The sequence below is a fragment of the Protopterus annectens genome, chromosome 4.part0 (assembly GCF_019279795.1).
Source record: "Protopterus annectens isolate FY-2018-M chromosome 4.part0, PAN1.0, whole genome shotgun sequence".
Taxonomy (NCBI): Eukaryota; Metazoa; Chordata; order Ceratodontiformes; family Protopteridae; genus Protopterus; species Protopterus annectens.
Genome location: NC_056733.1, coordinates 1615873105 through 1615896620, shown reverse-complemented (window position 1 = coordinate 1615896620; position 23516 = coordinate 1615873105). Strand labels below are relative to the sequence as shown.

The 23516-nt window shown below is 41.9% G+C and overlaps 1 protein-coding gene across 1 annotated transcript in view; it reads left to right on the top strand.

Annotated features, from left to right (window-relative positions):
• RBM22 (RNA binding motif protein 22) overlaps window positions 1-23516 on the top strand; it is a 770819-nt gene that overhangs the window by 502021 nt on the left and 245282 nt on the right. The window contains exon 9 of the mRNA XM_044069395.1: window positions 8453-8541. Coding sequence (XP_043925330.1) covers window positions 8453-8541 — 89 coding nt within the window. The remainder of the gene's footprint in view (window positions 1-8452; window positions 8542-23516) is intronic.

The window sequence follows — 23516 nt, the reverse complement described above, 5'->3', positions numbered from 1 at the left end:
CTGAAAGAGGTATGGGTCTCCGTAGACTTGATTATATGCATATATCCACAGTTGTGGTAGTGCGTATAGATCTGCTGACCTCACCATATCCAAACATAGTGAAAGTTTTAAAACATTAGGAGAAGTCTAAGATGACCTCCCTGATTTGTTTAGCTGAAGCATTTTGGTGTCGAGCTGGAATGAATATCAAACCAGAAGTTGACAAAAATCAGGCAGCAACTGAATATGTCAGACAAAAAGGAGACTGATCAGATGAGAAGGAAGGAAATGTGGAAGAGGCATATAAATATTGTGGCAAGTGCAGAGATCTCCTGGAGCAACCCCATGTCATTCAGGATTTGACACAGGAATGGTTAAGGAGAAATGAATTGAAACTAAAGGAAGAAAGGTTAAAACTGGCAGCCTGGGGTAGTGGATTTGTGTACCAAGTCCATTGAACATGTGATAGAAACTGACACATCTTGTTGTTGGGTGTGATGCAGTCATGGCAGATGGCCTGTATACTGAAAGGTACAATGATGTGGCAATACTGTTGCATTGGGGATTGTTCCAACACTACAATGTTGAAGTAGTTGAGAAGCATTGGAAACATGATCTACAAAGCACTGTAGAGAATGATTAAGTTTATATCACATGGGACCATTCAAAAAAAAAAAAAAAAAAAAAAAAAAAAAAGATGCGAGAAAACCAGATACAGTAGTCCATGAAAAATAAAAAAGACAAAACTAGCATTGATCTTTGAAATTGCTACACCCTGTGATTACAGTGTCTCAAGTACAGAGTGACAAATTCATTAAATACCAGGATTTGCAGGCAGAAGCTGGAGCCTTGTGGAAGAAAGATACCCAGACAGTTCCAGTAGTAGTAGTAGGTGCAACAGGTCTAATAAAGAATTTACTGTTATACTTGGATATTCTACCAGTACCTGTAACTTCATATGAATTAAGGAAGGAGTCAGTTATGGGCACATTGCGGATGCTGTGAAGAGCACTTCTGGCTTGCATCAAAGATTGAAACAATACTAATTTCCATAAATTTAATGATGTCCTGACTTAGGAATGGAGTCCATTCCTGTCATGGCATTAGAAACCCAAAACCTTGGATAAATTAAACCAAGGGATCTCTGGGCAGACAAGGTGTTCTCAAAAATCTTAATTGAACCCTCATCTTTATAAACTCCTCTTTCCTGTCCAGTATTCATTCATTTCCTGTCTTACCTCCCTTACCACCTATGTTTATCTTTCAGTGTCATTTGTTGCCCCTTCCTAAAACTCTCTTGACTGGTTCATCCAGATTCTCAATCCTTTTTTGTCTATTTATCTGTCTGTGTACCCCAGACCACTTTTTGTACTGTTTTAACTTTCTCTCTTTTTGTCATTTTACATTTTCTTGCCACTACCTAGTTGCTGTGTTTACAGTCTTATCCCCTTCACCCAACTGATGTATTACCCATTGTTTAAACTGTCTTTTTGCATCGCATGCTTAGTGGGGTTGTACATCCATAGGTTCATAGGTAGGTACTAGGCTATTAGCCCTAGGGCCTATATAAGCCTAGCCAAAAAGGTACCATGGCTTTCGCCACCCAAGAAAATTATTTTCCTGTGCTCCTGTTGAGCAGAGCCACAGAAGTGATCCCTGGGGTGAATTTCCTATTTCTCATCCAATCATCAAGATTTTTCCTTGAAGAGTGCTATTGAGGAGCTCTGTTTGATATATATAGGTAGTCTGTTCCAGAGTATGGGAAGTCTCTGGGACAGGAATCTATCCCTCCAGCATGTTCTGTTTATTGTGGTGACAAGGTTTAGGTCCCTAGAGCGTGTAGCTCAGGGATTGGGATTTTTTAAGTGGAGCATGTCCAACAGCTCTGGGTTTGACATAGCTTTGTATGTTAGGCAGAGATCGCCTCTGAGTAGGCGATATGCGATGGAGTAAAGCTGGAGTTTTTTGATGTGGTCTACGTAGGGCATCTGTTTGAGGCCAGTAATCCTCTTTCTGAGGTATTTCTGTGGCCTTTCCAGTTGTTGTAGATGTCTTGTGAGGTACATACCAAAATGGGCGTTGTACTCTTTAATGGGTCTAATGAGTGCTGAGTAGAGGGGAACAATGACCTCTTTTTTTTCTGGATGAGAAAACTTTTTGTGATGAGGTGAGCCACGTAGAAGGATTGCCTGACCACTGTGGCGATGTGATTATCAAAGGAGAGACTACTGTCCACCTGTGTCCCAAGGTCTCTTATCACACTTTCGGTGTTAAGTAGACTACCACTTATGTGGTAGTTCATGGGTACAGAGTTTTTACCAAAGGGGGTGACAATACACTTTTAGGCATTGAGCTTCAGGCCATGGCTTTGACACCAGGCATCTGTCTCAGTGAGGCCCTTTTATAGTATGTCCCAATTGTTAGTTTCGATTATGGCTCCTAGTTTGCAGTCATCTGCAAACTTTGTTAGCCAAAGACCTTCTGTGTTAGCCTGTACTTCAGAGAAGTAGATGCCAAACAGGAGAGGACCCAGGACGCTGAACCCTGTGGTACGCCACTTGTCACTGGTCTGAAGTCGGATTTGGAGTCTGCTACTTTCACAGTGTGGGATCTGTCCGTGAACCAGTTGGCAACCCATCTTGTGACATAGGGATTTATACCTAGTTTAGTGAGTTTATCTATAATTCCAGAGTGGGGGATGGTGTCGAAAGCCTTGGCGAGATCTAGGTAAGCTATGTGAACCACCTTACCCTCATCTATGGCTTTAGGAGACATGATCTGCCTTTTACAAACCCAAACTGGGTAGGGTCCAGAGTTTGGAGATTACTAATGTCTTTGTTTATGAGTTCCATGATGATACATTCCATGGACTTGCAGTCCAAGCTCGTCAGGCTAATGGGGCGGTAGTTCCTGTGGTCCGTCATGGCTTCCCCTTTGTGGAGTGGGATAACCATTGCGGTGCGCCATTCAGTGGGCACAAAGCCTGAGGCGAGGCTATGATTGAACATGGTACTTAGGTAGGGTGCCAGTTCATTCTGTAGTTCATGTAGAACGCAGCCTGGGATATTGTCAGGTCCCATGGATGCTGTGTTCTTGGCTTTGGAGAGTGTGTTTTTTTACCTGTGCAGCCGTGATTACAGAATTTGCATTCTTCCGGTATAGAGATGGGCCCTCTAGGGAGTGAGAGGGGGGTAAAGTTAACACTGAACCTATCTGCCAGGATGTTGGCCATATCAGTTGGTTCTGTATATTTAGTGTCATTGTGTTGTAACTCAGAGCAGATCCAAGTGTTGCCACTGAGATTCTTGACATAGCTATAGAATGCTTTGTCGTTGTCTTTAAAGTCAGTGGCAATTTTGTTTTCGTAACTAGCTTTGGAGGATTTTATGAAGGATCTCGGTTTCTTACTGAGGTTAACCAGGGAGTTCCTCCAGTCATGGGATTTTACTCTTTTTTTGCAACAGTTTCTTTCTTCTGTTGTAGAGTTTGTTTGTGGCAGAGGACCACCAGATTGGCTTCCTTTTTTTGGAGGATAGCATCTTGGTTCTATTAGGGATAGCATGATCCATGCACTCGTGTAAGTACTTATAAAGTGCATTTGTGTAGGATTCGGCAGTTGTATCTCTATTGTCCGTCTGCATGGGTGTCATGAAGTTTGCCACTTCTGTCTTAAGAAGTATGAAGTTGGCTTTGGAGAAGTTTTTTTTACGGTGGTTTCCCTAATTGGGGGTGGGGGCAGGATGTGGATGTCTAGGGTGATTAGCTTGTGGTCGGATCTGACCAACAAGGAATTGACTTCTGGTGTGGAACACCGGTTGCCCATGTTGGTAATGACCATCTACATTCTGAGAAGGTTTAATGATGCCATTGTTTAATTGCAAAATCTGTAGCTGATGACCTGATATAATATTGAATAGGTGTACATGTTCGCAAACATACGTCCTAGATGTATCTTAGATTTTACATGACTGCCATACCTATCCTGGGCTTTAGGGTGTGAATTTGAGATTTCACTCCCAAAGTATCTGTAGAATGTCCTCAGGGAAAGCTACAATGTTGCATGGCACCATTATAAAGTCTGTAGTCATAGTTTTTGGCAGCAAATGTAAACAATACAAAGGTTAAAGTATATCCACTTAGTGTCGTCTTCGATGTGGCATACCTCCATACTCCAACTGAGACAGCATCTACAACTGCTACTGGAATGTCTTTAGCAACAAAAATAAACAACCCTCCTCTTGCTCCCTGATTCTGTGAATCAAAAATGACTAAATCCCTTGCCAACTAGCTTTTGATGGTTTTGCTTTGATAGATGTGTTTTTAGGCTTGAACTCCTTTTGTTCATGTACATCACTCCTTTGGTCCTTTTAATAGCATTTGACATGTCATTAACATTCCTAAATATGTCCATGACCATTTTGCATTCATACTAATTAATATTGCCACTTTTTCTAATCGTAGATTTTCTATTTTTCTACAGCCTTCATCCTTCTCAAATGCCAGAGCATGGTGATACTACCAGATGATACATCATGTTAATGTATTCAACCTCGATTTGATCCTGTTTATTGTACAGTAAACAAGACACTTCACTGTACAACAGATAGCTGTATACATGTTTTATACTTTCCAAGGCAGTGACTAAAAGTGTCAGTCTCATGACTTGGCTAGGCTTGAGCAGATGAGGATTCCAAATTGTCCAATTCTTTCTGCCTTCCTCATGCTGCACATATTTAATTTTATTAGTCAAACCTTAGAAATCTCTAATTCCACCATAAACAGCTAGCTCTCAAATGAGCACTGTTTTGTTAAAGAAAAAGGGAAAGGGAACCAGCACATACAGTATAACTTTTTGTTTGTACACTATTAAATTCACCCATTTATTTTCTTTACTTTCAATCCCTCTGTCCCCTAGTAATGTCCTTTTTGGCAGTTGTCTTTTAGTCATTCAGTTTATAGCTTTAGAAATTGCCTTGTGTTATGTGTTGCTTAGTGATTACTCGCTTGTCCACTAAGTATGTCTTATCAAAATGACTACTTAACAGTTCTTCTCCTCTCCTCTTAGTTCTGTCATCTGCTGGTTAGCTAGTTTGGTGCCCACTAAGTTCACTCCTATCAGCATTTTTTATGTGCCTTAATTTTGCTGATGAAAAGAGCATAAGGTTTTCTTATGTTTGGTGTTGCATCTCCTCTGGTTGCTCTCTTGCATTAGTAGCAGTAGCTACTGAACCAAACATCGGCTGTTCTTTCCAATGACTATTAGTCTAGTGCTTGTCTTCCTTTTTTTATGGTACCACAAAAGTTTTGGCCTTCTGATGGGAATAGTATCCTGAAATATGCTAGATATATTATTTTACATTTTAATTTGAGTCCTACGCAGCTTCATAATTTGTTGAAAAACATTATGCTTATGGCTTGTGGACCCTAAAAATCTTGATCACAGTACTCTACTTTATCCTTCTAGCTAAGCTTGCTTCTTCCTGGCTTTTATAGTATTTTAAGGTGTTTTTCTTCAATTAATAAGTTTCAGATCTCACTAACAGACCAGTTATTGGTTTGTCATAATAAATTCTTTGACCAGTTTCAATACATATATGTTGCCCTGAGAGCCCACTGTACCGTGCAAGACACTTCTACATAAGGTAAATGCAACTCTTTCCCTCCTCATGTTCAGGGATTTCCACAAATTATGTTTTGTTACCTCCATGCTGCCTTGCATTTTCCACAACATTTTCCCAGTTTTTCTATCATGTATTGATTTTCTTCCACTGATCCTTTTTGTTTCATTTCTGTCTGCACCTTTACTGCTCTGTCTTGGTGCATATATACAGCACCATCTCAAGCTTGTTTTTGTTGTTACATCTGGTACTAACAGTTATATCTTTTTGCACCAGCTGCATTGACATTTGAGGGATCTATCCCAATGTCAACGGCTTATCTGTGTTATCTACCGTTTCATTTCTATTTGTACCTGGCACATCTGCACCTGTCACAAAGCTTTTAAGCTTATATTTTTTTTAAGCTCCTCAAGGATAGCTGGCTGGCTGTGGCAGCCATGGATCCAGCATGCCTTTTTCCGTTTTGCTGGCATAAAACCTCAAATCGCATCCATTGTACATCTGCAAGTTATTTAATAAATGTTTTCCCACCCACTGTTTAGTTGTACTGTAGCAGAGAGGGCAAAATGATACTACTATTGTCATATTGTACACTTACCTCTCCGTTTTGAATCTGGAACAGTTGAAACATATCTCAAGGAGGTTACAATGTGTCCCATATTTCTGTCATATTTATTCACCAGCCAGACAGTCCATATTATTTACTTGGAAGTGTACTACTAGCTCGGGTGCTTATGCAAGCATCTGTTTAGTTAGATGAAGCAGTGGCTTGGTTCTGTGACTGTATGAAATTGACATTTGTCTGCCATTGAACAGCATTCTGTTTGCCACTGGGTGGGCCTGTCCACTGGCATGGGCATCAACCTAAGCTTGCTACTTTTGGGGAGCAGCTGTCTCCAGCACTTGTTTTAGAGTATCTTATTGTAAATATTGCTCATTTAGCCTTTAGTATGCAGTACTGCTCTCCTGCAAACATTATTGTTTGGACATTCACTTCTAGTCAGACTTTTAATTAACTGCTTGAGATTTAGGTGAGTTGTAGGAACCCATCATGTGGAGTACGTATTGTCTGATATGTACTATGGTTTTGCAGCCTGTCCAGCTAACTTTGATGTTTGAAAGTTGTTTTGAAGTCTGGTAGTTGTATTAGTGTATCACTTGTTAGCAGTATTAGTACCAGATCTTCCTGTGTTATTTATTTTTCTTGAATTGCATGTAGGTTTTCACTAGTGACTAGGGGCTGAAGTGATGGGAAAGTAAGGATGAGAGAACTTGTGTAGTCAATGTCATGATGCACTTTCTCATGAGTACACGGCTGTCTCTTGGAGAATGGTAACTTCTGAAAAAAGATGCCCGATTCTGATTGTTTGAGAGGATGAACCCATCCATAGGTTCTGTTTACTTTTAATTGATGTTTTACTCTTGAGCACTAATGCTCAAAAGAGAGTTTACAAATTTAATGGTAATAAAAAGTGTGTTTTAACAAAAAAAATTGCTTTTCGTATTTTTTAAAACTGAGCACTGCTCGCCTTAACTGCAGCCTTATTAGTAACCCAAATAGCCCATCTTTAACTACTGTTTTTTTTTTTAAGTCTTAATCTTGACAACAAAGTTAGGATAATTTCTACATTCTTCCTACTGTGGTAGCTCTGCTGCTTCTGTTTGTTTCTTTCACAGGCAGTCAAAGACTCACTTGTTTGATGCTGGCACAGAGTAGAGCATTAGTGTGAGGTGTTTGTTTTAGGTGCCTTGTTGCTACTTGAATGTCTTGGACTGCTTTTTTTTAAGTAGTATAGTTAATCTCCAGACGTAATGTGTTGCAGTTTTGTGTCCTGGTGTAAAACCATATTACTGTGCAGATTTAAGGCATGTATTGAGAAGCTAGGTCTTGCATATGGTGAAGCCATTCCTGTTTATTTTTTGAAAAGATGGAGGAGGATTTTCATTAAAACACAATTTTTGCTTGCATTAGTAGTTATACATTCAGTACACTGTACTTCATTGCATATTCCATAAACAGGTGATTTCAACATCTTTACTAACTGAATTTTTATTTATCTATCCCTTTGTTGACAGGGTTAATCTCACTAGGCTAGTGATCTGTTTTCAAGGGAGACCTGAGGTAGTATTTGTACAACTAGGGGAAATTCAGCCAGGGCATCTGGGAATTTCCTGTATTCTTTTGATAGGTGCTGTGGGATCTTTCACTTTCACTTGAGCTACCACCAGCCCAAACAGGTTGTACTCCAGTTTAACATCTCATCCAAAGGATGGCACACTCAGGAGTGCAGCACCTTCTAATGCTGCATTATAGAGTCAGTAATTTGAAAAATGAATGCAGTCACCTGGGGTGGGAATAGAACCCCACAGCCCTTTGATGTTTCAGCACCAAAGGAGTGTGTGCTACCTGTTGATCCTGTGAAACTGCATTTTTTTCTTGTTCTTATCAGAGAGCATTTTCATTTTTTATGTCTTAGCTCGAATAATTGATGAAAGTGGAGTTAGCTTTTCATTTTTCATTTTTTATGTCTTAGTTCGAATAATTGATGAAAGTGGAGTTAGCTTGTGTAATATAGTTGATTTAGCCATTGTGGTTGGCACTCGTAATTTTATTAGTGACTCTTGAAAATCCCGATACTTAACACGTTTTGAGCTAATGTTACATTATATTTGATTCGTGGTACATGACAATAGGCAAAGCTTACTATTTGGTATGTTATCTTTTCTGGTTATTTAAAGTTTGTTGTTTTTGTAGCTTGTGAAATTTCAGTTGTTTACTGCGTTACTTTTGGGAGACTTGATTCTGACTGGTTTCATTACCTGTTACTTAACTGTATTTATTTTCTCTTTTTTAGGTCTCAGGCAGCAAGAGGAAAGGAAAAGGAAAAAGAAGGCATTACAGAATCTGGAGTTAAACTGGAGCCTGTGCCAGGACTACCTGGAGGTGAGGAATTCTGGAGTAGGAGAGGAAGTTCATTGTCCCAGCTTTCACTTTTTGCAGCACTGTATCCCTTGAAAAGGATCACTATCATAAATGCAAGACAAAAATTTGCAGATTCCAGCTGTTTAGAAAAAAAGACAGCTATTCAAACATCTGTTAAACCTGTAAAGCATTTTTCCAAAGGTCTGTGCCCACTGGATCCCCCTGATATGGAGGATTTGTGTCCCTCCCCCCCAACACACTTGCATGTCCTGACTCCAAAGTGACTGTAGTGTGGGGTAAATAGGGACCCTAAGATACCACAGCCACAGGCTCACCATATTCACCACATTCACAGTTGTACCTCGGCAGTTATGAGGATTGCAGTTAAGGTCTTCAGAATTTCACTCAGCACCACCTCAGAGGTGATTCTCTTTAGGGATTGTTTAGCAATACCAGTATGTCATGGATGGAGTATGCTTTTCTGCAAGCAACATGATGTTAAATTTAGTTCTAGAGAAAATGATGAATATTCAGTGGAAAACGGTCCTGGTCAAGTATATTATTGATCATGCACACTATTCAGTGATTTGCAATTAATCTGGAAAAATGATTGAACTTACTATTTTCTCAAAAATTTAGTTTTCTGCAATCACTAAACTGATCAAAAAAGGAAAACCGTTTACTTTTCCAGTTTTGTTAGTGATTTGTTGCAGTTTAAGTGCTCTTCTTTTTTTTGGATTTGTTGCATAAGCAGTATTGCTTGCCATTTTGGCGACTGTTGTGTGTTTTCTGTGGTGCAATTATTTATTTCCTAGCTACAATTGTCAAGAAAGAGCTTCTGTTGGCATTCTGAAACTTATTTTTGTGACACTCCACCCTTCCAGCATGATGTCATGTTAGGTTAACAGTGGTAGAGTAGAGTAGGAAATATTGAAGCATGTCAGTTTTCTTTTCAGAGACTTTTTCCGGGGCTTCACCTGTGGCAGGATAAAAACACTGTAACTGCATTCACATTCAGTTTTGTAATCTAGTCAATATTGAACTGGATGTTTTATGATTTTATATGACACTACTTTTCAAGGAGTAACAATTAAGTTTGTGCAGTAGTGAAATAGGTTGTTTCTCTGTGTTGCACTGCTGGCAGCTTCAGTCTTTTTGCAGTTCCTTTTTAAAAACTCTATGGGCAGTGTGTTTTGTTTCTGTGGAAAACGTTACTCATTTGTGTATTGTTTTCAGGTGTCTAAACCAAGATTTTGATATTAGTTGTGCTATGCCTAACTCTCAACTGTCAAGTATATTGCAGAATGCCCCTGACTGGGTTTACTTATAAATACACACACCTTTCTTTAACATAGTAACTGTTGCATACATCATATATGACTTCCTTGTGCACATCGCAGCCCATCTCTGTAATCTATTCCCAGCACTGTCATCATTTCAGCCTCTCTCCATCACCCTCCAAGTAGTTTGAGGAATAAACCTTTGTTCCCTCGTTAACTGAAATTTCCATAACCTATTCTTTAGATGTTCATCGTGTTTCACTGTTGCAGTCATTACACTTGGGTTATCCTGCTGGCAGGCTACACGCAGTCGGCCTGAATTCCAAAGTCCTGGTCCGGCGTCAGTTGCTGTCTCCTCTTCCCTGACGTCAGTGCGCCAGGGCTATAAAAGATGCAACCGACGCTATTTTCTTCAGTCTTTCTTGCCGCACGGTGCCCGAAGCAAAAGCAGTTCGCAAGTGCCAGTCGGCCGACTCCTGAGATTTTCGAAATTGAATTTCAGAACCAAAGTCTTCAATAAAGCTAAGTATCCCGTTGGGGAAACTTTTTCTTGCTCCAGACCGATGTCAGTAAAAGTTAACAATTGTATTTCTTGTGGGAAGCAAACACCTCATAAGGATTTTCACTCTTACTGTATTCCTTGCCTAGGCCCCGACCATGACGTTGCTAGTTGTCTGTTTTGTGCTAGATTCAACCAACGCACTATTAAGCGTTGGTTTGATTTTGCTTTACATTACTTTGGCCGAAGGTTTAATTATATAATGCCATTGGCACAACCAACGACCGGATTTCATAAAAAAATGCAAGGACAAAGAAATGGACAGGCATCCAAGGTCCAAAACCGACGACGAAGCCTCTTCTAGGCCAGTCGCCGGTTCTCAGTGAGGCTCTTTTGCAGCCCCTGACACCCGCTACCTCAGAGCCACAGGCCGCCTCCGACTCCCACGTGGAGACACCTAGGCCTCTGAAAACTCAAGGTATTGGGGCTACGGAAACTATTCCCTCAGATGGGTCCGGAGCCGCTGAGCAGGCATTGGCTTCTGAGAGTGTTTTCAGACCTACACAGCTTACTATCAGGACAACTTCAGCAGCCAAGACAAACTCTAAAACACCTATAAAGTCAAAGAAACAAGTTCAGCATTCACCTGGACAGTCATCCATGCCAAAGAAACAGATGCTTAAAATGGCTGAGGACCCAATTACTCTGATCACTGGTTCCCATCCCCCTCCTGATAAAAGGCCTAGGCAAGATACTGACTATGATTCCTCTGACCAGGTTTCTGTTTCCTCTGATTCCTTTTCAGAACAGGGATATTCTCTTCCTCCCTATGAGGATTCTGATGCTGAAGAATCTATCCCTTCAGCCTCTGCTCCTGAGGATTATTCTTTTGGGGAAACCCTGCACACCATGAGGGAGCATTTCCATTGGGAGAGCCAAGATTATTCTGAATGCAAGAAAAGGCTCAGAGATTTTCTTTTATTGCCTCAGCTCAGGCCCCTTGATATTCCCCCTGTACTAGATATTGGTGATGATGTTTTTTCTGAATCCAGTTTGTCTCCTCATTCTTTACCCCCTGCACCAGTTAAGCCAGATAGGTACTACAGGGTCCCAGATTCACATACATTTCTTTATAAAAACCCTGCTGCTGACCCAGAAACAATTTCACAGGGTCCCAAAGGGGTCAAGGCTTCCACTGAAAAAAATCCTGTTCCCTCTGATAGGTATTCAAGAGCACTGGACAGATGGGGGAAAAAGTCTACACCTGTGCTACTTTAGCTGTAAGGGCTTTTAAACTGTCAGTTTCACATGCTTAAATACCAACAATATCTGATGTCTTCGCTCAAACAGAAAATGCTTACAAGCTCAGAATGTACTGAAAATAAGGAAATGCAGGATTTGTTGCATGCAGCTGAACAAGTGGAAAAGCATACTTTGCAATGTGGTTTTGATTCATTAGAAGCTTCTTGCAGAGCCGTAGTTACAGGTTCTGTCATTCGAAGGCATGCTTGGTTAAAGGAACAAAGTTTACATGATCATGTTAAAGCAAAATTGTTGGATGCTCCATTACAGCATGATACTTTGTTTGGTGTTAAGGCAGAAGAGTTGTTAAAGAAAATGGAGGATAAAGCAAAATCAATGCAGACAGTAAAGGATTTCTTACAGGTTCAGCCACCCAGATTTAGCAGGAACTGGCCTTAAAAAAATGGTCCTTTCCAGTGTCAGACAGGCCACAAAGAGGCAGATACAGATGCCCAAGAGGCAGATCTCAGCCACAAGGCACATACAGACCTAAGCGATGGGGTGCTTCTGCCCCCAAAGGCGGGGAAGACAAATCTCAACCCTACAGGAAACAGTCCCAATGACTTCCCTCTACCAATGCCAAGCACTTACCTCTTGTGGGCACCCTTAGGGGAAAAACTTGCACTTTTCTCACAAAATTGGCACAAAATTACCCAAGACAAATGGGTACTAAATATTGTTTCCCAGGGTTACAGGTTCCACTTTCACACCCTTCCAAGGCCAAAAGGAATGCCAGACCTGCCACACAATCAATGGGCAGAGGCACAAAGACAAATTTCTGCTCTCATGGACATGAGGGCTATTCAAAAAGTACCACAGCAAGAGCAAGGACAAGGATTTTACTCAAGACTTTTCTTGGTACACAGAAAGGACAAAGCTTGGAGACCAATACTGGACCTGTCTACTCTAAATACTTTCCTGGATATTCCAAAATTCAAAATGTTGACACTACACCAACTTCTACCCATGCTGGGCAAGAAGGCTTGGCTAGTTACTTTGGACCTTAAAGAGGCATACCTGCATGTCCCTGTCAGACAATCTTGCAGAAGATACCTCAGATTCATAGCTGGCTCAATACATTATCAATTCTCTGCACTGCCCTTTGGCTTATCTACTGCTCCCAGGGTCTTCACAAAATGTCTGGCATCAGTGATTGCATTTTGCAGACAAAAAGGAATTCAAATATATCCCTACTTGGACTTATTCAAGCAGACAGCAAGGACATTCTGCTAAAGCATCTGGCGTTTGTAAAAAGATTACTAATTTGCCTAGGGTACACAGTAAATGAAAATAAATCAAAACTAGTGCCCTCTCAAGAGATAATATTCCTGGGTGCAAGCTTAAATACCACTGCCCAGATGACTTATCTCACGCCAGATAAACAAAGGCAACTGACTCATTATTTTCAAATGATGGCAACAAAGACCCAGTTACCTGCAAGAAACATTCTGCAGGCTTTGGGCTTCATGGCATCCTGCATCCTGCTAATTCCATATGCAAGACTGCATATGAGGAAGCTACAGTGGTATCTAAAAAGTGTTTGGACTCAACATTGCCACAGCCGGGAAACAATAATTACTCTCATTCCCTGCCTGCAACAGGAGTTTCGATGGTGGGCACTGGCCTGTCACCACAACAAGGGACAGCCTTTCACTCTACCCACAGCCAGGCAGACACTAACAACAGATGCATCGGATTATGCCTGGGGAGCACACATGGCAGGAAAATGCATACAGGGCACGTGGCCCACAGACCAAATGCATCTTCTTATCAATCAAAAAGAGATACTAGCTGTACAGAATGCCCTGACAGCCTTCAAGGATCTGCTACATCTAGGACAACTATTACTAAAGACGGACAATACTACAGTCATGTGGTACATAAGCAAGGGGGCACACATTCCTACCCCCTCTGCAGGCAAGCCATGACTTTGTGGAACACAGCACTGGTCTATCAAGTACATCTGCAGGCACAATTCCTGCCAGGAAAGAAAAATACTCTGGCAGATGACCTAAGCAGAAACATCATGGACCCTCACGAGTGGAAACTAGATCCACAAGTCTTCAGCATGATAACAAAGAAATGGGGATGCCCAGACATAGATCTATTTGCCTCCCCTCACAACTGCCAACTACAGAGATTCTGCACAAGGATTTATCACTCACAAGCATGGAAGGTGGATGCTCTATCATTCAGCTGGAAAAGCCTAACAATTTATGCCTATCCACCACTGCCTTTACTCTCCAAGGTACTCCTAAAAGTCAGACAAGAGAAGCCAAAAATGATTCTGATTGCCCCAGACTGGCCACGCCAGCACTGGTACCCAATCCTAAAGAACTTGTCTCAAGGACCAGCCTGGACTTTACCTCAAATTCCTCATCTGCTGACAAGACAAAACAAAACAATCAGATCCTACACAGCCAACTCAGAACCTTAAATCTGGCTGCTTGGTGAATAATATAGCCACTCAGAACTCACCTCTCTCTAAAGCAGTTATGGATGTCATTTTGGAAGCCAGGGGGCCCAGCACCAGGAAATCGTATGCAGAAAAATGGAAGAGATTCTGTGCTTGGAACCAGGCAAAAGGACTTGAACCGCTTGTCCCTAATATTCCTCAGATTTTACAATACCTGACTGAGATGCTGGACAAAGGCCTATCCTTCTCATCAGTTAAGATCCCTGCCTCTGCCATTTCAGCTCATTACAATATGGAACCTCCTATTTTCTCTCATCCACTACTAAGGCAGTATCTCAGAGGGGCAAAAAACATAAGACCCCCAAGGAGAGCACCTATACCAACATGGGACCTCAACTTTGTCTTGGAAAAGCTCACACTGCCTCCTTTTGTGCCAGCCAATACAGCTGAGATAAAATTCTTATCATGGAAAACGGCTCTGCTCCTAGCAATAACCTCAGCAAGAAGAGTCTCAGAGTTACAGGCATTAATGGCAGTGGAACCTTTCATTATTTTTCATCCAGACAGGGTTTCTCTAAGGACAAATCCAACATTTATGCCAAAGGTAGTATCCAGTGTGGCTCTTAACCAAACCATTTATTTACCAACCTTTTATCCAAAACCCCAGAATAAAGGGGAGAGACTTCTGCACTCTTTGGGCATACACAGGCAGCTACGCTTCTACTTGGATAAAACAAAAGCTTTCAGAAAAACTGAGCAACTTTTTGTGGCATACGCTGCAGGATCACAAGGAAAGGCTATTTCAAAGCAGACTATTTCAAAATGGATTGGACACTGCATTCGTTTCTGCTATGCACAGCATGGCAAATCATTGCCTAAGAATATTAGGCTACATTCTACCAGGGCAGCAGCCACATCAGCAGCCTTTCTCAGTGGAGTACCAACCAAGGAAATTTTGGAGGCTGCAACTTGGAGTTCACTGCACACTTTTACCAAGCACCATCACATACCTCTTTACTCTAAATCCAGAGCAGGCTTTGCCACTGCAGTCCTACAGGGCCACATAGCCACTCCTAATCCTATTTAGACCCAACCGCCCAACCTCAGCTTTGGGATTCAAGTGTAATGACTGTAACAGTGAAACACGGCGAACATAGTACAGATGTTCATCGTGCATACAGCTGCAGTCATAACAGATGGGTTATCCTGCCGTCAGGCGGGTCCTCGGTCGGCCGAATTCCAAAGTCTAGGTCTGGCGTCGGTTGTCATCGCATCTTCCCTGACATCAGCGTGGCAGGGGTATAAAAGAGCCAGCCGACGCCATCTTCTCCAGTCTTTCTTGCCACGCGGTGCTCGATGCAGAAGCAGTTCGCAAGTGCCGGTCGGCCAGCTCCTGAGATTTACGAAAATATTTCAGCCGAAGTCTTCTTGAAAGCTAAGTACCCCGTTGGGGAAATTTTTCTTGCCTCACACCGATGTCAGACAAAGTTAATAATTGCATTTCATGTGGGAAGCAAATACCGCATAAGGATTTCCACTCTTTTTGTATTCCTTGCTTAGGCCCAGACCACGACGTCTCAGCCTGCCGTTTTTGTGCTAGATTCAACAAACGCACTATTAAACGTCGGGCGGAGTTCGCCCTTCACTATTTTGGTAAAAAATGTAATTACATTATGTCGTCGGATACTCCGACTCCAGTTTTGAGTAAAAGACGCAAAGATAAGGACCGACATACGAGGTCCGCGACTTCTACTGACACCATGCTAAGGCCGACTACCGGTTCTCCGGTTCTCAGCGAGGCGCCTACGCAGCCCCTGAGTACCGATGACAGTTCATTACCGGTGTCTTCAGTACCCGAGGTCACAGGCTCCTCGGTCCCCATTCCAACTACAGATACCGACGCCACTCTTGGCGGGGAAACTTTAGACAGGCCTGCCATTTCTCAAGGTGTCTTCAGGCCTTCCTCCTTCTCTATTAAAGCTTTCACAAAATCTAAAGCAGACATGAAAACTAAAAAACAGGGACCTCAGACTCCCTCTCAAGGCCCCATGCCTAAAAAACAGATGCTCAAAATGGCTGAGGATTTGATTACTCTTACCAGGGGTTCTCAACCCCCCTCGGACAAAAGGCCCAGATTAGAGGAAGACTACCCTTCCTCAGATCAAGCCTCTATTACTTATGAACATTCTGAGGACCAGGACTATACCTATTCTCCTTTTGAGGACTCTGATGCAGAGGAGTCTATTCCCTCGGTCTCCCCCCCCCCCGAGGACTACTCTTTTGGGGAAACCCTGCATACCTTGAGGGAACACTTTCACTGGGAAGGCCAAGATTACTCAGATTCCAAGAAAAGGCTCAGGGATTTTCTCTTGCTTCCCCAGCATAGGCCCCTGGCTATCCCTCCTGTTTTAGATATATTAGATGATGTGTACACAGAAGCCAGCCTCAACCCAGATTCTTTACCTCCAGCTCCTGTTAAACCAGACAGGTATTACCGGGTCCCTGATTCTCACCAGTTCCTATACAAAAGTCATACTGCTGACCCAGAAACTATTTCACAGGGTCCCAAGGGAATTAAGGCCTCTACTGCTAAAAACCCATTACCTTCAGAGAGATTCCAGAGCTTTAGAAAGGTGGGGGAAAAAGGTGTATACCTCGGCCACTTTAACCATGAGGGCATTAAACTATCAGTTTCATATGTTAAAGTATCAACAGTTTTTGTTATCTCAGTTGAAAAGCAAAATGACACAACCAGAACAACCAGATTTAAAAGAGTTGCAGGATTTGTTGCATGATGCAGAGCAAGTGGGTAAACATACCTTGCAGTGTGGTTTTGATGCTTTAGAGGCCTCATGTAGAGCTGCTGTTACAGGGTCAGTCATACGTAGACATGCTTGGCTCAAAGAGCAAGCCTTACCAGATCATGTCAAAGCTAAATTACTAGATGCACCTCTTCAAAAAGATGTATTGTTTGGTGTTAAAGCTGAGGAGGTACTAAAGAAAATGGAGGAAAAAGCGAGATCAATGCAAACAGTAAAAGATTTCCTGCAGGTATAACCTCCACGTTTCAGCAGAAACTGGCCTTCAAAAAATTGGTCCTTTCCAGCCACGGACAGACCTCAAAGAGGCAGATACAGACGCCCGAGAGGTAGAGGGCAACCTCAAGGATCATTCAGAGCCAGACAATGGCAAGCACCAACCCCAAGAGGTGGAGAAGATAGATCACAGTCATTCAGAAAGCAGACACAATGACTTCCCCCTTTACCTGCCAAGCAAAGCTTTAATGGCAGCACCTTTGGGAGGAAAACTGGCATTATTCTCAAGAAATTGGCATATTGTCACAAAAGACAAATGGATTCTGGACATTATAGACAGAGGCTACAGATTCCACTTTCACACCCTTCCAAAAATGAGAGGCATGCCAAACCTGCCACAAAATCAAAGGGCAGAGGCACAAAAACAAATTTCAGCTCTCATGGACATGAAAGCTATTCAAGAGGTACCTGCAAAAGAACAAGGTCAAGGGTTTTATTCCAGACTATTCCTGGTACCAAGGAAAGACAAAGATTGGAGACCTATTTTAGACCTATCCATCCTAAACACATATTTACAGGTACCAAAATTCAAGATGCTCACATTACAGCAGCTTCTTCCCATGCTGGGCAAGGAGTCTTGGCTGGTAACATTGGACCTCAAGGAGGCATACCTGCATGTCCCTATCAGAGAAGATTGCAGAAGGTACCTCAGATTTCTTGCAGGTTCAACCTATTATCAATTCTCTGCATTGCCCTTTGGCTTATCTACTGCGCCCAGAGTGTTTACGAAATGCCTGGCATCAGTAATTGCCTTCTGCAGACTTCAAGGAATACAAATATACCCATATCTGGACGACTGCCTGATCCAAGCGGACAGCAAGGACATACTTCTGAAACACCTGGCGTTTGTAATAAAACTGTTGAACTTTCTGGGATACACAGTCAACAAAAAGAAATCAAAACTAATACCCTCTCAACAAATAATTTTCCAGGGTGCCAGCTTGAATACAACCATCCAGATGGGCCTACCTCACGCCAGACAAACAAGGGCAACTATCTCAATACTTCAGCAAAATGGCAACCTTCACCAGGCTGACTGCAAGGAAAGTCCTGCAGGCTCTGGGATTCATGGCATCTTGCATCCTTCTGATCCCATGTGCAAAGCTGCATATGAGAAAACTTCAATTGTACCTAAAAAACATATGGTCTCAACACAGCCACAGTTTGGAAACAATTATACCACTCATTCCATGTCTTCAAAAGGAATTTCTGTGGTGGGCTCAAGCATGCCAAAGAAACATAGGTCTCCCTTTCTGCGTACCTCAAGCAACTCAAATCATCACAACAGACGCCTCGCACTACGCCTGGGGGGCACACATGACAGATCAGTGCATTCAGGGAAAATGGTCCCAAAAAGAGAAGCACCTACACATCAACCAAAAGGAAATGCTAGCAGTGCAAAATGCTATTATGGCCTTCAAAGACCTACTGCATTCAGGCCAGCTATTGATAAGGACAGACAACACCTCAGTGATGTGGTACATAAACAGGGGGGAACTCATTCATACCCCCTGTGCAGACTAGCCATGACCCTATGGAACACAGCTCTGGAATTGCAAATCCAACTTCAGGCACAATTCCTGTCAGGGAAGGAAAACACACTGGCAGACAGCCTAAGCAGAAATATGACAGATCCACACGAATGGAAGTTGCATCCTCAAGTTTTCGCAAAGATTACTCAGGCATGGGGACAGCCAGACATAGATCTCTTTGCTACCCACAGAAATTACCAATTGAAAAAATTTTGTTCAAGGACCTATCATCCACAGGCCTGGAAAGTGGACGCACTTTCTTTCAATTGGACAACGTTGACAGTCTATGCCTTTCCGCCTCTTCCTCTGCTGCCCAAAGTTCTATTAAAAGCCAGAGCAGAGGCCGAAAATGATTCTCATTGCTCCAGATTGGCCAAGACAACACTGGTATCCGCTCCTGAAGAGCCTGACACATTCCCCACCTTGGATCCTACCTCTAGTGCCTCTTCTGTTGTCCCAGCACAACTTCAAAACTCTTCACAGCCAGCTCAAAACCCTAAATCTAGCTGCATGGAGAATCCCTTGATTTCACAACAGACCCTCCTCTCCAAGGAGGTGCAAGATGTCATCTTGGAGGCCAGAAGACCTTCTACTAGAAAAGCCTACTCCGCCAAATGGAAACGATTTTGTGCCTGGAATCAGAAAAAGGGCCAGAATCCTTGGGTAATAAATTTACCTCAAATTTTACAGTACCTAGCTGAGATGTTAAACAGTGGACTTTCCTTCTCCTCCATCAAAATCCACGCTTCAGCCATTTCGGCACAATACAACACAGATCCTTCTTTATTCTCTCATCCTCTCTTAAGACAGTTCCTCAGAGGGGCAAAGAATATAAGACCCCAAAGGAAACCACCAGTCCCTGCTTGGGACCTCAACTTCATATTGGAAAAGCTGACCCTTCCTCCATTTGAGCCAGCTGCTTCAACACAACTACAATACTTGTCATGGAAAACAGCCTTCCTTCTGGCTATCACCTCAGCACGCAGGGTTTCGGAACTACAGGCCCTCATGGCTATGCAACCTTTCATCATTTTCCATTAGGACAGAGTTTCCTTACGAACCAACCCTATCTTTATGCCAAAGGTAGTATCCAGTGTAGCCTTGAATCAGACTATCCACTTACCTACCTTTTATCCTAACCCACAAAACAAAGGGGAAAGACTACTGCATTCCTTGGACATTCACAGACAACTTCTTTATTATTTGGACAGGACAAAGCCATTCAGGAAATCCGAGCAACTCTTTGTGTCCTATGCTACAGGTGCTCAAGGAAAGGCTATCTCCAAACAGACAATCTAAAAATGGATAGCTCACTGCATACGCTTTTGTTACTCATTTCATGGAAAAGCTGTGCCTTCAAGCATCAGATCCCACTCCACAAGGGCCACAGCTACCTCTGCAGCTTTCCTCAGGGGGGTTCCTACCAAGGACATTTTGGAAGCAGCCACTTGGAGTTCAGTGCACACTTTCTCCAAACACTATCACCTTCCACTTTACTCTAAATCTAGAGAGGGATTTGCCACAGCTGTCTTGCAGGGCATCCTTGCTCCTCCTAGTTCCTCTTATTGCCTGCCACCCCTACTACTTAGCTTTGGGATTCTTCCCATCTGTTATGACTGCAGCTGTATGCACGATGAACATAGTACAGTTTTGTACCTACCATAAATGTAGATGTTCGAGTGCTCATACAGCTGCAGTCCAGGTTTCCCCCCCCTCCATCCCCTCTTAGGACAGGCCTTATGACAAACACCTTCTCATACAACCTATTTGGGGTATTCTTTTATGGTGTATTTGCTTGCAACTACTGTTTTTTGTATTATTCTATATTGCATGATTACATAAGTTTATGTTTTGCCTTCCTTCTGGGGGCACCTGACATCTGGGGCAAGAAAAACTGAAGAAGATGGCGTCGGCTGGCTCTTTTATACCCCTGCCACACTGACGTCAGGGAAAAAGCGACGACAACCGACGCCAGACCTAGACTTTGGAATTCGGCCGAACGAGGACCCGCCTGACGGCAGGATAACCCATCTGTTATGACTGCAGCTGTATGAGCACTCAAACATCTACATTTATGGTCGGTACAAAACTGTACTTTGTGTACCTACCATAAATGTAGATGTTCGAGTGTATTCACTGTTGCAGTCCAGGTTACCCTCCCACCATCCCCCTTTCATTACTGGGACTTCTGTACTTCTCTATTCTATACAACCTATGTGGTGTATTTGCTTCTAGAGGAAGCTATTGTTTGTTTGTGCATGCTTTTTTATTTGCAAATTTTTTAGCCTATCCTTTTGGGGGCACCTGACATCTGGGGCAAGAAAAACTGAAGAAAATGGCATCGGCTGCATCTTTTATACCTCTGGCGCACTGACGTCAGGGAAGAGGTGACAGCAACCGACGCCAGATCAGGACTTTGGAATTCAGGCCGACTGCGGGTAGCATGCCAGCAGGATAACCCAAGTGTAATGACTGCAACAGTGAATACACTCGAACATCTACATTTATGGTAGGTACACAACTGTACTTTTCATACTACATTTTTTTTTTCATTAAAAAAAAAAACAAAGTGAAATGATTCACTTTACATATAGACAAACTGTAACAGTACACCAAATTTCACTTCTTTTCCCAGAGCAAGTGTGTTTGTGTTTTAACAGTGCACGACGCAGCTTCTGTGAGGATCGTTACATTGCTCGTTCCTAATTTCATATTGATAGCTAATTTTCAAACAGATCCATATCATTTACTAATTTCCTCCCCTTCATTCCAGACTTTTGTCCATACACATACTGCCATTGAAAACATTAACAAATATAACAGTGCAGTAAGTACAATCACAAAATAAAAGTGATGCAGGAACCAGTTTGGAAGATATTATATTTAATTTGTAATCATCAGCAAAAGCAGTTATAGTATATCCTAGTGTGACCCATACTTTGTGATTTTCCAAAATTATTTTATTTTACTTTACTTTATTCATTTTATTGTTTTTGTTGACTGAGAAGGTCCATTTTGGTGGAAAAGCTCCTTGTCAGCCGAGGCCTAGTAGAAAAAATTCCACAAGATGCAGAGGTAAAGTGACATGCTTAGTGTGATGAATTTGAGCATGCAGTAATGAGACAGCAAAAATATTGACAAGATACACATACGTAGTATACAAACATGATCATAATATAGGTAATACAGTGATAGAAAAAATAATTCAAAGGTAGATCAGATTGTGCATTTACCATAACGAAGTTAAGACTCGAAGTATTTTATAACAGGGCAGTGGTAAAGTGAACTTTCAAACAATGTAAAGTTGAGGAGAATATGTTATAGTTTATTTTGCCAAGTAGACATTATATTACTGGATAAAGTATGAAATTACAGTCCGAGTAGTCATTTTAGAGCAGAATTTCAGTACAGTATGGAGCCTCATCATTATCAACATTGTTGTCATCTGAACTCAAATTACAGTAATCCTTGTAAGGATTCAGAATTCCAGCATAAGAAGTTAAATCAGTAACTTGAACCTTAGTAGTTTCACTAGAATTAGCACCCCAATCCTCAGAATTGCTTTCATGCAGTGAACTGACCGCTTTACTGGAATGCTTAACATGAAACCAAAGGTCAGACGGCATTCCAAAGAGAATTACAAGAAGAGGGGGCATCACAGTAGGAAAAATAACAGAAACAAGGCAAAAATGTTTGTAAATGATGAAACAGTTGAGAAACTGCATAAGGAGGCAGTAGAACAATAAAACAACAATGAAGGTAAGAATAGTGACAAATCACTTTTAAAAAAAAAAAAAAACACTAACCTGGAGACTTAGTCTGCCTGAATAGTGGTGCTATTAAAAGAAAGGATATTTAGGACCTTAATGTATAGGTTTGGGGTTAGCGGCAGGGTGTAGAGTTAGTATGTGAGTAAGGGTGTAAAGGGGCCCTGTGGCCTCGATGCTACCTTACTCGTGTGTGCTAGCCAACCCCTACACATTAGGGTACTAATCACAATTTCCCTAATACTACCACTAAACAAGTTACATGGGCACACACTTCAAATATACCAATACTCAAGTGAAGCAACACGTCTCGCCCTTACTGTAACCCTGACCTGCAGACAGTCGTTTGTACACTCAACCCCAATGCGAAAATGTTTGTTGCAGATGGAATCATTGGCATTCTTTCCCACTTAACTAACATTCTAAATAGCATGGTTTTAGTATTCAGGCACTCATCAGTGTGCATTTCACCAATTCTTAACCCAGAAAATCCTTTGAACAGTGTAAAATTCAAACAAATTTGCAGAACACTCCCAGTCATAGTATGGTCTCCACTGTATCCTCATAAAACAGGGTGTTCCAGTTTAGTTGTCATACTGTAAAATCATTTGAACAGTTTCTCTCTTTTCAAATGGAAGTTCCCTCCCAAAAAGTTCAGATTTTCCATGAGTCTTCTTTTGTTTCATTCATTCTTTTCTTAAGTACCTTTTGCGATATTTTCTTGAGGGATATGAAAGACAAAGATGTTAAAGTAAATTATCTAAACATTGCATTAATACTGCAACTTGGTCGCCTGCACTGTATCTCTCTTCAGGAACTGAATGTAGATTTAGCAGCAGCATGATTTTGGAGGAATCAAATGATTTGCAGTAGTAATTTTATAACTTATCAGTATTAGGTAGAGGTAGGCAAGCCAGAGCCAGCACGAGCCTGAGTATAAGCTCAGCTGTGGTTCGTGACCCAGCAGGTTAAAGAGCCAAGCCACAATCACTAGTTTTTTTTTTTTATGTGCTTTTTTGTTTATTTTATTTTATTTTGAATAACTGCTGACTGTTGATTCAGACCAGACCTGCAAGCTGTGAGTGCTTCCTGTTAGGTCAGGTCT